The 13,927-nt window shown below is 51.3% G+C and overlaps 1 protein-coding gene across 1 annotated transcript in view; it reads left to right on the forward strand.

Moving 5' to 3' along the window:
• The window catches only part of PASK (PAS domain containing serine/threonine kinase), a gene marked incomplete at its 5' end in the record, with an annotated part of 37,362 nt that extends 24,382 nt beyond the window's left edge, over positions 1–12,980 (forward strand). Inside the window, 8 exons of the mRNA XM_082690075.1 lie at positions 473–654; positions 1,040–1,207; positions 5,384–5,509; positions 5,625–5,759; positions 8,442–8,641; positions 10,376–10,509; positions 11,635–11,781; positions 12,420–12,980. Coding sequence (XP_082546201.1) covers positions 473–654; positions 1,040–1,207; positions 5,384–5,509; positions 5,625–5,759; positions 8,442–8,641; positions 10,376–10,509; positions 11,635–11,781; positions 12,420–12,499 — 1,172 coding nt within the window. The 3' untranslated portion in view covers positions 12,500–12,980. The remainder of the gene's footprint in view (positions 1–472; positions 655–1,039; positions 1,208–5,383; positions 5,510–5,624; positions 5,760–8,441; positions 8,642–10,375; positions 10,510–11,634; positions 11,782–12,419) is intronic.
• Between the last annotated feature and the right edge of the window lie 947 nt (positions 12,981–13,927).

The raw sequence follows: 13,927 nt of genomic DNA on the forward strand, positions 1-13,927 counted from the left end.
ATTTCCCTAACTTCTTAGCAGATCCGTGTCACGTTAGCCAAGTTGTGTCCTTACTGCTGACTTCAGGCTTTCCCCCTAAACTTTAAAAAGTTATGCAAATATTATATGTTATTTGTACAAAGACTAGAAAATGACACCAAAAAGAACATAAAATCCCCTGTAAATGCCCCCTAAAGATAACCCCATGTTTGTTCTGGTGTATATGTTGGAGGCTGTGAAAATACCCATGCATGTGCAGGAAATGGCCTCGTATGAATGTTCATGTGTGGCCATGGTCAAGGCCGTCCACAGACCTGGCAGCAGAAGGCAGACATGGTGCGGGGTAGGGGGTGGTGTCCAATGCGGGTTTCCAGGCTTTTCCCTTGTCCAAGTGTGGGTGTCCCCACCCCACCCTGTGTGGGTGCTGTGGGGGACTGTGCATCCTTGGCCGGGCCGGGCTGCTGCTGCTATGCTGACCTCCCCTGCCCTCCAGGTGTGCAGTTTGAGGTGAAGCGGGTGGAGCTCCAGGGCTCCTCGACCCTGTTCTGCTGCTGGCTCGTGAAAGACCTGCTGCACAGCCACTGGGACTCAGCCACGCGCACGCGCCTGCTCCTGGCCAGCCTGCCCAGCTCCAGCCACTCCATGTGCGAGCTTTCTGGACCCAGCGTAGGGGAGGTAGGGGTCTGTGCTCAGCTCCTGCCTCGTACCTACTGCATGGTGTGGGAAGGGGTCCTGCCTGGCCTTTCTGTCTTTCTTTCCTCTGCTTCCTCTGGGATGGGAGGAGGATCCTTCTAGGGCTTTTTCCCTGTGCTTGCTGGTGTTCCGGGTGAGTCTGAAGCCATACGTGAGATTTGAAACCTCAGTTTGCCCTGTGTGCTGGGTGGGGTCTTGGTGTGTGCGCCAGTTTGGGTGGACTAGGAGAGCACTTCTCAGGCCAGCCCCCCTAGGACACAGGAGGAGCAGGGTGCGGGAATAGGGGACTGGTGACATGGCTCTGCTTGCTCTTCCCTGTTTTCCTCTGGTCACATGTGGTCCCTCAGGCATCCCATTTCATCTACAGATGCTCAGAAGCAAGCCCTGGTTTGAGGAGCCTCCGAAGGCTATGGAGCTGGAGGGACTGGCGGCCTGTGAGGGTGCATACTCCCACAAGTACAGCACGCTGAGCCCGTTGGGCAGCGGTGCCTTTGGCTTCGTCTGGACTGCAGTGGACAAGGAAGCCAACAAGGAGGTACTCGGGATCTTGGGCCACATTCAGTAGTGGGGACCCTGCTCAGATGCAGCCATGGCCTCAGTGCCTCTGTGTCCAAACTCTTGGATTGCTGTGACAGGAGTCCTCTGTGGAGCACCCAGCACACGGGCCAGCCCAGGTGGGGCTCTGGCCTTGGAGGGCCCTTCCGCCAGCGCACATAATCATGCCCAGCCGTCCTGCTCACCACTTCAGATGCATGCTGAAGTGTCCTTTCACTGTGTCCTTTCACACTGTGTCCTTTCACTCAGAGGCTGATGTTGGGGGTAGATTTTCAGGCGGAGACCTAGCTGCCCTCCTCTCAAGTCCTGTTGGGATTGCACTTGTAATTGAGCATTTTGAGATTTGAGGCAGTTAATGTGGTGGCACTCTTGCTTGTCCCTGCAAATACTGTGACACTACCCAACTGTTCCTGTGCTGCCTGCTGAGTTCGGGGTGCCATGCGTGCGTGGGGTCCTTTGACCACATGGGGTCTGATCACTTACCGCTGGCCTTTACCCGCTGAGTGTCTGTGTTAACGCTTTTCCTTCCTGCACCCGTCTGCCTGGTTCTGACATGTTTCCCGTGGGTCCTTTGATGTTCTAGGTGAGTGGCTAGTCTCCTGCAGGGGGGCCAGCTCTGTCTTTCCTTCTATGTGGTCTGTAGCCCCCCGGCCTCTGGGACCCACAGGGCCGTTTTCAGGAGCAGGCGAGCTGTCGGCTCTTCTGCCCGGTCATCGTCAGCTGCTGTGGCTCCTTTCTAAAGATTTTATTTATTTATTTGAGAGAGAGAGGAGAGAGAGAGAACGCATGCAGCGGGAGAGGCAGACTCCCTGCTGAGCAGGGAGCCCGATGCAGGGCTTGATCCTGGGACCCTGGGATCATGACCTGAGCTGAAGGCAGATTCTTAACTGACTGAACCAACCAGGCACCCCTGTTCTGTTCTTTTTTTTTTTTTTTTTTTTTTTTTTTTAAAGATTTTATTTATTTATTTGACAGAGAGAGATCACAAGCAGGCAGAGAGAGAGGAGGAAGCAGGCTCTCTGCTGAGCAGAGAGCCCGATGCGGGCCTCGATCCCAGGACCCTGAGATCATGACCTGAGCCGAAGGCAGCGGCTTAACCCACTGAGCCACCCAGGCGCCCGTCCCCTGTTCTGTTCTTGATGGAGATCTTCTGCTGGGGATATTTCATTTTATTTTCAGCTCACTGAAATTTTTCTTGAAGAATGAGTATTGAGTTCTATCAGATGTCTTTTCAGCCTCTGTTGAAATGATCATACTCTCATTTTCTTTATTAATATAATGAATAACACTAATCAACTTATACCCATAGAACCAATCCTTGGTTATAATATTCTTTTAATCCTTGATTATAATAATTCTTTTGGTTTGCTAATATTTTTACTTGGGATTTTTTTTTAATTTATATTTCGTGCATCAGTTTTCTTTCTTCTTCTTTTTTTTTTTGTCAAAGTTGCAAGAGGCTGGTAGAGTTGGAAGCCTTTTTGCACATTAGCACGTCCAATGATATATCTGCGGCTGCTTCTGTTCCCTTGGTTGGTCTGATTCTTTTTTTTTAAATTTTTTTATTTATTTGACAGATCACAAGTAGGCAGAGTGGCAGGCAGAGAGAGATGGGGAAGCAGGCTCCCTGCTGAGCAGAGAGTCTGATGAGGGTCTCGATCCCAGGACCCTGAGATCATGACCCGAGCTGAAGGCAGAGACTTAAACCACTGAGCCACCTAGGTGCCCCTGGCTGGTCTGATTCTTGTGTCCATGCTCTCTCATCTTTGCTAGACTTGTTAAAGAATTGTCTGCTTTATTCATCAAATATGTGTTTTGTTTTCTTATACTTTCCTTGAGTTAATTTGGCTATATTTCCAGCGTATTGGGTTGAACATGGTTGTTGGACTATTACTAAGTAACAGGGCGCTTCCAGGGTACGTCTTCTGAGCCCACGTTGGTCGCCTTCCCGAGGCTGTGGTGTATGCTGCTCTTGCTGTCACGTGTTTATAGGGTGTTTAACTCTCAAGTTTTTGTTGCTGTCTCTAATCTCTGTGAGGCAGCTCCATTCTTGATTGAGTCAGGAACCTGAAAGACTATAGGGTTTCTGTAGACCTCTAGACCTCAAGGAAGAAGAAAGAAACCTAGGAGCTCTTCTCTTGGTTTGAAAAGAAACACACGAGTCTTTTTGCATCTCAGAGCAGAGATGCCAGCTTCAGTGTTATGAGGCCTGCAGATGATTCTGGAAAGCCGTCCATCAGAACATGGCCCCGTAAGGGTGAGGCCTACCATTGGGGGACAGAGCACAGTTCTGGACGCTCAGTCCGTGGGGCAGTTGGTGGCACTGCTATCCTCACAAAGCAGTTGTGATGACCCACGACCTGAGTGTCTCTCCCAAGTGTGTAGATCTTTATATTTCTCTCAGCGTGTTCTGTGGTTTTTGGTGAGTTTCTGAAACCTGCATTATTTCCGTATCTGATTTCTTGCCTTTCTTGTGTCTAGTTTTCTTTTTTTTTTTAAAGATTTTATTTATTTATTTGACAGACAGAGATTACAAGTAGGCAGAGAGGCAGGCAGAGAGAGAGAGGAGGAAGCAGGCTCCCTGGCTGAGCAGAGAGCCCGATGGGGGGCTTGATCCCAGGACCCTGGGATCACGACCTGAGCCGAAGGCAGAGGCTTTAACCCACTGAGCCACCCAGGTGCCCCTCTTGTGTCTAGTTTTCGTTTGCTGGAATATTGGTTACTAATAACATGTGGGTGTCACATGTCATGTCCTCACACGTATTCTGACTGGTTTGTTCCCCTCATGTGTTTGTGGTGATCCACACGGTTTCTCTCTGAGAACGTGACCTCTGCTCTGTGGCCTCTAGCATGCTTGTGAAGAGCAACCTGGTGTTTTTTCTTTCTGAGTTTTTTTCTTTTAATCTTTGGAGTTCAGAAATTTCCCTAGGATGTATTTCTATGTGTGTGTGTGTTCTTTATTCTTGCTTGGCACTTGGTAATACTTTGATCTGAATGTTTAAAGCTTTCTTTACCTCAAGAGGATTTATTCTTTTGTTCTGTTAATCCTTTTCCTTCTTTCTAGCTCTGTACTTTGTCCCCGAAGCCTCCTGTAGTTGTGTTCTGAGGCTCCCAGCAGCAGCCTTCCTTCGCCCCTCCTTGAACCCCGCAGTGGGGTGGGCAGCAGGCCTCTCTACCTCCAGCCTTGGCCTCCGCACCCCCCACCTGTCCACGCTCCCGGGTGCCAAGACGTTGGCCTTGCTTCCCTCGTCCTCTTGCCTTCTCTCACGTGCCTCCTTGGCCTTTGGAATCAGGGAGCCCTCACTTGGCACCATCTTCAGGATTTGACCGCTTGTCAGCACTGATGGTTGGCGCTGAGCCATCCCCTTTGTTGCGTGGTCACCGTGAGGCCTGACTGGGCGCTGCGGATGCCCATCTCTGCCTCTCCCGCCTCTGCGTGCCCCCTCCCGCTGCCTGGCTGCCCCTCCGCTGGGCCCCTCGTCCCTGCTCACCCGAGCTCAGCACACACGTGTTGGCTGTCCACACCGTGGATGGTGAGCTCATCGGGCTGGACTCGTGGGTCATCTTATGGGGTCTCCAGCGGAAGCGTGGGGCGGGCCTGACCTGCAGTTCCTGCTTACTGTGTGCCCCCAGGCCCTGTGGCCATTCTTCCCCAACAACCAGTGCTCTGCTGAGTGGCTTATGGTGCTCGTCTCCCTGATATGCGGCCTTTCAGCACTGTGACATTCTGTGTCCTGTGATGCGTTTGCTTGTGTTGCTTTGTCTGTTGGTTTTGTTGGGCTCCCCTCAGCTCCCAGACGATGCGGTTGATGGCCTCGGTTTCTGTTTTCCAGTTCTCCGACCTCCTCTTTCATTTCCTCTATCAGGGCTCTACCTCTCAGTTGTGACCTGGGGGTGATGGGGTTTCTGAGGGGCCCCTGCCTCTAGGTCTCTGGCCCAGTTCATGGCCACTCCACCATGCGCTTCCATCTCCTCAGCCTCACCCTTCCATTCCTTGTGCTATGTGTGGGGGCGGGCTGGGTTTCTTCTCTCCCTTCCCTGGGATTCAGGGGGAGGCCCACTCAAGGTTTGTGTCTGCGGAGCTGGCGGCGGGCGCCACACTCAATGGAGTGCCAGAGACACGCTGGCAGCCACTTTTCCCCTATCTTCCTCATAGGTGGTGGTGAAGTTTATTAAGAAGGAGAAGGTTTTGGAGGATTGTTGGATCGAGGATCCCAAACTTGGGAAAGTTACTTTGGAGATTGCGATTCTGTCCAGGGTGGACCATGCCAATATCATCAAGGTGGGGTGCCGTTTGTCATTTAGTGGTACCCTGACGTCACTCCCATGAACTGTTGTTAAATATGTTGTCCTGAGGGCACCTCAGCAGGCCCAGACCTGACTTTGTCTTTTTCCAGGTTTTGGATGTATTTGAAAACCAAGGGTTCTTTCAGCTGGTGATGGAGAAGCACGGCTCTGGTCTGGACCTCTTTGCCTTCATTGACCTCCATCCCAACCTTGATGAGCCCCTGGCGAGTTACATCTTCCGACAAGTGAGCAGGCTGGAGCCATGCTGGGGAGATCATGGGCTTGGGCTGGGGTCCCGGGGCTGCCGATGTGATGGCTCACATGTACTTCTTTCTGTGAGCTGGGATCTAGCCTCCAGATTTTGGATTTTATGGAGTAAGATCTATATTAAGATACATGGGGGAGCCCAGATGCTGTCCTGGACTGATGAGAGAAGTATGTTTAATGACTAAAACTTATATTCATACAGTTTCCACACCAGTTGCAAAACTTAGGCAATGAAGCGATCAGGTTAGGCTTCGAGGCCTGTGCATCTGATTTGAGCCCTCGTCTCTCAGCAAGAAACCATTGCTAAGTTGTATGCAAGGATCATTACAGGGCTGATGAGGGAAGGCTGTGCGTTCAGTCCAAAAGAGCCTCTGAGGCACCCACTGTGTATGGGATGGTCTTGTGCTTAGTGGATGAAAGCAGTCCTGCTGTCCAGCTAAGTGAGGTAATCAGGAAAGGTTGAGATTCTAGCAACCTTGTTTCACAATGTTTATTTTGGTCTCTTTCATGTTTGCTTATGTGTTGATCTTGTCCAGTTATTATTTTGTTGGTATGGGAGAGTGACAAGCAAAATAGAAAGGCATCCTGGAGATAAAGAGGCTGGGAAGTGGGTGGAGAGGAGACAGTTGTTCCTGTGAGTTTTTAGGAGAAGGTTAGGTGTCCCAGACTATTCCTAGCTCCCTGGAAACAATGGAGAACTACCTGGAAAGGGGATATTCATATATACTGTTCCCATACTTGCTCACCAGTTGTTTCCTGGTGAGGACTTGAGTTTGCGTTAAGTTGACATTTCTTACTCAGAGCTATAAATTCCTAGAAGCTATTGGATTTCTGATATTAAGTTTCCCAGGCACCTATCTATAAATTTCAGGCATCATGGTTCTGCTCAGACTGTCCCCTTTCTCCCTCTTTCTGTGTTGCAAGATTATATACCCGCCTATTGTAATGCATGGTAAAAATTTGTTTTTGAAATCTTCACGGCAGGCAGACTGTAAGATGTAACAAGAGTTACTTGTTGAAAGCTGCTTTCTCTGAGTTGTTAATTCTGGGGCAATTGATTTGGTAATTATAGGGTCCTATACTTTCTAAAAAAGTCTATTCCAAGTAGTCCCTCTGTAAATTTATATATGTAAGTGCTATTATATGTAAGTAGGGATTCACAATGTTATAGAAAAATATCATCATATGCCAGTGTCTACAAACGGTGCCAGTGACCAGCCCCAGGTCCAATGTGTCTGGCCATTCACAGACGAGCTCTACTGGGCGACAGGGGTACCTGAGGGCCTGTGGGAGGAAGGGCTTCTCTGTCTGGACTCAGGTTCTCTTCAGATCTTTGTGGTGAATCCCTTGCTGCCTATTAATAAGCTTCCATGAAATTTTCACGTTCATCGCAGTTTCTCTTCTCAGCTGGACCCTGGCATGTATGTGTGCGTGTGTGTGTTTATGTACATACGTGTGAGTGTCTGGGTGTGCACACGTGTGTATCTGTGCATGCATGGTTGTGTAGATCGGTATGAGGGTACGTTTTTGTTTGCATATATGTGCATGTAAATGTGTATTTGTTTACTAGTTGTAAGTTAATTAATGGGGCACAGTTAACCCACCATTAACTATAGCCTCTGATTCAAGGGTATTCACTTGTAAACATAAAATTGTCTCTAATTAAAATGACCATGTCCGTGAAGACACTATGTTGATTGGTATGATTGGTGTCCAAATTGTGAATACAGTCATAAATTTTACTCATCTCATTTAAACTTAACCGGAAGCTTCCTTATGTACATCTCTGTCATCAGACGTTGTGTAGGCTTCTCTGGTCTGGGCAGACAGCAGTTGTCACTGTTCCCTTCCAGAGTGGGGACTGTTGCACTTGGCTTGCTGGAACAAAGCCCATTTCCAGGGGAATCACTTTACATGCCTATGGACGAGAACCCCATGCATGCTGGGGCTCAAGTGGCTGATGCCGGGGGCTGCCCTCCGAGAAACCGCTAGAGATCAGAGGCAGGGGTTTGGAGACGTGGCTTCCACTCAACTCTGCCCCTCAATGTGGCATGAACTCTGGGCAGGACACTTTCCTTCTGTGTGAACCAAAGGTGTCATGCTCAGTCTTTCTCTAGGGCCGTCTCCCATTTCACAACCAAACCACACTCATCGAAGCACCCACCACATGTCTTTGTAGCTTTTGCTTGTGGTCCATGTGTCCTTCCTCCTGAGATTGTCACTCTGTGTGTTGAGGGGTGAGTGATGCTTGTCTGTAGCACACAGAGAGAACCCGAAAATCACGTATTTGTGCTGGGGGACAAGTGGGGTGTTTGTGGGAGGGCATGAAGTGTCAGTTACGCCGGACGAAGTCCTATTTCATAGCTAACGTTAATGTGTTGTATACTTAACAATGTGCTGAGTGTCCTTACTGCTACTAATGAGAATAATGAAATTTTAAGGAAGAATCCCACCCTGGTGCATGCTGTTGCTGGGGGTGTAGCCCGCCCGGACCTGCATCATGGCGGCTGAGCTGGGGATTGGGTCTGCATATCCAGGATTCTTTCCTGCCACTAGTTCATGAGGAATTAGATAAGAGGTGTTTTTCTTTGTTGTTTTGTCCTGTTTTCAAGTTAGTCCTTATCTTAGACGCCTGTTTTCCTTGAATTGCCTGGTTGCAGCTAGTGGCGGCAGTGGGCTACCTGCGCTCCAAGAACATCATTCACCGGGACATCAAGGATGAGAACATTGTCATTGCCGAGGACTTCACAATCAAGCTCATCGACTTCGGCTCTGCTGCCTACTTAGAGAAGGGCAGGCTGTTTCACACATTCTGTGGGACGATCGAGTACTGTGCTCCTGAAGTCCTCATGGGAAACCCGTACGTACGGTGCCAGGCTGTGGCCAGACCTCACATCTTCTGGGGATACCACAGGACTGCTTGGTGTTTAGGTGGGAGAACAGTTTCCGCTGGTGCCTCTTCATGACACAGGCTGTGGAGTGTTGATAAAGGTCTTGGTCCCAAGTGGGCTGACTGGCAAACTATGGTGGGCTAAGGGGAGGTAGGCCATGGCCACTGCTCTTTGTAGTGTTACATTCTCAACTCTTATGTGTGTTTGGAGTTTTATGTAATTGGATCTTTGAGAATAAGATGAAAGATCAGGATAGGAGGCCCAAAAGTTGAGACTCTTGAAGTAGGAGGAGAGGGTCTCTCTTTAGCTGGGTTTAGTCATGGCGATGACAGGCACAATAGCCAATTCCAGTAACAGGTGGCTGGGCTGGCAGCCCGTGACATCCAGCATCAAAGGCACAAGTGCAGAGGACCCACATCAGCCTGGACCTAGTTGGCCTTCCTGCTCCCACCAGGGGGACAGCGTGTCCCTGCCCCAGAGCCTGCAGGCTGCTGGGGGCCCTGGGCGATGCTCAGGAAACCCTTCTCCTGTTGTCTCTATGTGCACCCAGAACCACCAATAGGACATATTGAAGGGGGTAGTCCCGGAAGGGCCTTGGGAGTTTCTCTAAAGATGTAATTTGATCAGCCTGGTGACCACAGCATGCTGTTGGCTGCTGTCTTGTCCTGTGGTGGCCATTGGAGTTGGAGAGGGCCACCTGTCCTGTCCACAGGACCCTAACATGTGCTGTGTGGCTTGTCTGTTCCCCACCCCACCCCCTGCACCCAGACTGGGATGCCTCCATGGGGGAGCGCAGGGTGATGGTGCCTCTCAGTGCTGCTCAGAGACCTCCGGTCCTCCCCAGGGTGTCCCCACCTTCTGGAGCACCTGCCCTGACGTCTCTCTAAACAACATGAAAACAAAGTGCTGAAGGAGGTTTTCTTGCCCTTGCTCCTACGGCCTCTTGTCTTGCACGTTCCTCACGTCTATCCTCCTGACTGCCCCCCATCCTGGTCTCTGGCCTCATGATGTCCTGGGCCCTCTCCTTGCTCACAAGTGTCTCTCAGCCATGCTGTCTGACTCCGTGATCTCTGATCTCTGGGCCAGAGCTGAGTGACCAGCCAACTCCCGGGCAGCTCGGCTGCAGTGCCCCACTTCTCTATAAAGTGACGTTGCCATTTCTTGGGCAGCTGTGGGGCTTAGGGTAAGAGCGCCGCCATCTCACAGGTGCCAGTGCACGGGAGCTGGGTGAGGTCCATCCTTACACTGACAAAAGATGGCAGCAGGGCCCCATTGTACCCTGGTCCCCAGGCGGTTGCCCAGTTGGCCCAGCCTGGACCCCTCTGCCGCCTCCTTCACCCTCTCTAGGTTGCTGCTGTTGCCTTGACCCTCCTTCTGCTCCTTTGAGGACTGGAGCCTACCCTCTGCTGTGCCTTCTCTCCACCTCCTCCAGGAACCACCCCTATCAGGAGGCGCTCTGCTCTCACGTGCTATACACCCTCTTATCTGGTGGTGGGCATCTCTCAGCTGCCTGGATATGAAGCCTTGCTTTTGTTTCCTCCCCAGCATGTGGCTGGAGCATGGCTGGCTGGGGTGGAGGTGCTGGAATGGAGGGTGTAGTTGAGAAGGGCCACAGAACACGCTGGGGGCCACTGTCAGGGCCGCATGTGGGGCGAGCCGAGCCCCAGTATGGCCCAAATGCCACCGCCACCTCCCCCTTGCAGATACAAGGGGCCAGAGCTGGAGATGTGGTCCCTGGGGGTCACGCTGTACACGCTGATCTTTGAGGAGAACCCCTTCTGTGAGCTGGAGGAGACCATGGAGGCCACGATCCACCCCCCATACCTGGTGTCGGAAGGTAAGGGCGCCTGGTCCCTCTCCTTGAGCACAGCGACTCTGTCCATGCTGATAGCCTCGTTGCTTTCTTTCTAGTCGTCAAACACTAATCTGAACAGAAGGGTAACTTCAATGTGACTAAATCCTCACGATAATTTTTTTTTTTAAGATTTTATTTATTTATTTATTTATTTGAGAGAGAGAGAGAGAAAGCACGTGAGCAGAAGTGAGGAGAGGAGCAGAGACTGAGAGGGAGAAGCAGGCTCCTTGCTGAGCAGGGAGTCTGATGTGGGGCTCGATCCTAGGACCCTGGGATCGTGACTTGAGTCAAAGGCAGACACTTAACACAGCCACCCATGTGCCCCTGGTCTCTCTTCTTATAAGGACACTACTCCCATCACGGAGCCTACCTTCATGACTTCATGTGACGTTGACCACTTCCCAGGTGCCACTGGGGGTTAGGGCTTCACCTAGGGGTGGGGGCAGGTGTGGAGACAGTTCAGTCCCTAGCAGCCTAGAAGAGGGTTTTTGCACCTTTGTTAAAGTTCGGGTTCCCATGAACCGTGCTTCCTGCAACATGCTGTTTCATGCACAAAATCGTTCCATATACTCTTTCACTGCATTCTCAAGATACTCCTGTGGGATGGTGAGGTCAGAGCAGCCTGGTTGAGGAGACACCCGCATTGTTACAGGAAATGGGACTCAAATCTAGACCCAAGGCTGAGGCTCTTAGAGCCCATGCTGCCTCCCGGGGTGACAGTGCAGGGCTTGCCTGTGGCCGCCTCCCTCTCCTCTGAGCACAAGAACCTCATGTCATTGGAGGCTCTGCATGGCCAGCAGGCTGAGCTCTGGAAGCTCCGCATGGAGGTTAGGTGAGCAGGGTATGGGAGGTCCTGAACTCAATGCTTTCATTTCAGAGGGGACAAGCATGTCCTGTGTCTGGTCTCCACAAGTAGCTGGGACCGTGTGCCCGAACCCCCAGTTTCTTGTCAGTGGAGGTTCCCAGGCCACTTCTTGTCTAGTCGGAGGTACTCGCGGTGGGCAGACCTGGGACCCGCTGCTCTGAGACCTGTTCTTCTTGAGCCCAAGACCGGACCCACCATTGGTCTTCTGGCCACATGCCTAGGGTGGGTCTTTATGTCTCCAGATCTCATGAACCTCATGTCTGGGCTGCTGCAGCCTGTCCCCGAGCAGCGCACCACCCTGGAGAAGCTGGTGACAGACCCCTGGGTGACACAGCCCATGAATCTTGCTAACTACACCTGGGATGAGGTGTGTCACATGAACAAGCCAGGTAAGATACATGACATGTGCAAAGAAGGTAAGGAAGATTTTCCCAGGTGATCTTCCTGGGTCTGGGGAGGAGGCAGCTCCCTCCTCCATGCTGTCCTGGACACAAATGTCAGGGCCTGTAGCTGGCTTGTTACCTGTGGAACAAATGGGGCTTGATTCTGTTCCAGAGGTCCTTGAACATCACTGGGTCCATAGAAGGTGGGTGAGCACCCAGGGGAGCCCCTGACAAGGAGGCACGCAGAGGAGGGGCTTGGGGCGGGGGCCAGAGGGTTTGAGAGCAGCCAGAGGTGGCCTAAGCCAGCAGAAGGGGAGGGTAAGGCTGCAGACAGTGAGTGACATGCTCTTAGGGGACCCAAGGGGCCCTGGCTCTTCCAATGAGGCTCCTGGCTGCAGAGGTGGGTGGCAGTAGGCCGGTGTGTCTGGCTGCCGCTGCTCAGGGTGGGTGGACCCAGCTGGTGTTGGGGGGTCCAGGCATAGACTCCCTGCAGCACCCTGATGGGGGCTGGGGACACTGTAGCAGTGTCAGGCGAGTTCTCAAGGGCCCTGCCAATGGCTTTTGTTCCTAGAAATTCTATCAGAGAGAAGCAAGTGTCTTAGAATCTTGTGTTAACACCGATATATTGTCGTCTTCTTTCTCAGAAAGCGGAGCGCTGTCCGGTGTGAGCCTGGAGACAGAGAGCAGGTGTGCCAGGGAGGTGGCATGGGCACTGGAGCCCTGAGGGGCCTTGTGCCCTACGGGAGACCCCTGAGGAGCCAACTCCAGTTCTCCGCTGCTCTTCTTCATTCGCTCGGGATCAAGGTGTTTTCAAGCCCCATCCAGGCAAAGGAATTAAATTCGCAAGCATTAGGCCAATTCACTTTATAAAAACTCCCGTGCAAGTTTGAGAAGTGCTAGGACAAAAGCCAGTGGTGTTACCAGATTTTAGGTTTATAAATAGACTTGGAATTCATTTTTCACATGACCTTGGAAAAGCATTCTAGTGTTCGGTTGAGTTTTGTGCTGTTAAAGGGCTTTTATTTGTGAACTTCAGAGTCTTTAATCTTTCTGATTTTGTATATATGCATGTGTGTTTGTTTCCCCTGACTCGACATGTGCTCATCTCATGTGTGGAGTTTGTAGAACTGATTAGCCAGATGACCAGACTATTTCATTAACTTATTTTTTTGAACACTTCCAAATTAAAGTAATTTTGTAGTGAACCATGACTATGACTGTCTGAACTGTTCCACGATACTGGTGTGGGAAGCGTTTCATTTACGTTTGTGTACCCGCACTTGCCCTCACTGGAGAGGGTTCAGCCTCCATCAGCTTGGGGGTCCCTCCCCTGGTTTGGCCCCGAGCCCTGCCCCTTGTTCAGTCTAAGGAGGCTGGGTGGGGACCAGCTGTCCTTAGGCACTTCCCTTCTCCTCTGCTCAACTGCTCCAGCCCACTCTCCGTCTGGGTCCTGCTGCTCACCCTGACGCCCTCCCCACAACCCTCTGGATATCCAGCCCTACGTCTGTGCTGGACATCCACCCCTGTCTCCTTCCCATCTGGTTCAGGTGCCTGGGGGTCTCTAGCACACTTAGATGTCTCCTCCCTGCCAGGCTCCTGAAACAGGATCAAGAAGCTCAAGGAGCAGGTGCAAAGCAGCCTTTATTTGATCTGTGTTGGAGGGGAGGGAGTGGTTAGAAGTAAAAGGGAAACCTTTCATTCTTTTCCTTGCTAAGAAAAGAAGAAGAGAAGAAAAAACCCAGACACCCCCACCCCCTCTCCACCACGCCCTCACTCTCCGCAGGTTGAAGACTCTGGCGGAGTCCTCAGGAAAATGCTCATGGGCCATGCAGCTTTGGTCAAGTTCTGTGCTCGTTTTCTGCTGTTGGTTTGGGGAGCACTCGGCTGTCTCTCAATATCTCAGGACGCCCAGATAGCAGTTGAGTTAACTCCCGACCTTGAGGTGAGGGGCTACCACCCTGCCCTTCCTTTGGAACTCATTGCACGAGTCCCTGCCCTCCGAGAGACTGGCTGATGTAGCAGGGGGAGAGGCTGCAGAGTCGTGGATTTCAGGAGCACATTTTGTGAAGTGCGTAGTAAGAAGTGACGTTTACTTTTCAGAATTCAAGTTAATTTCATGATATCCTAAGAACTCTTCTCCAGAGTAAAAAAA

Source organism: Mustela nivalis (assembly GCF_964662115.1).
Source record: "Mustela nivalis genome assembly, chromosome: 11".
Lineage (NCBI taxonomy): Eukaryota > Metazoa > Chordata > Mammalia > Carnivora > Mustelidae > Mustela > Mustela nivalis.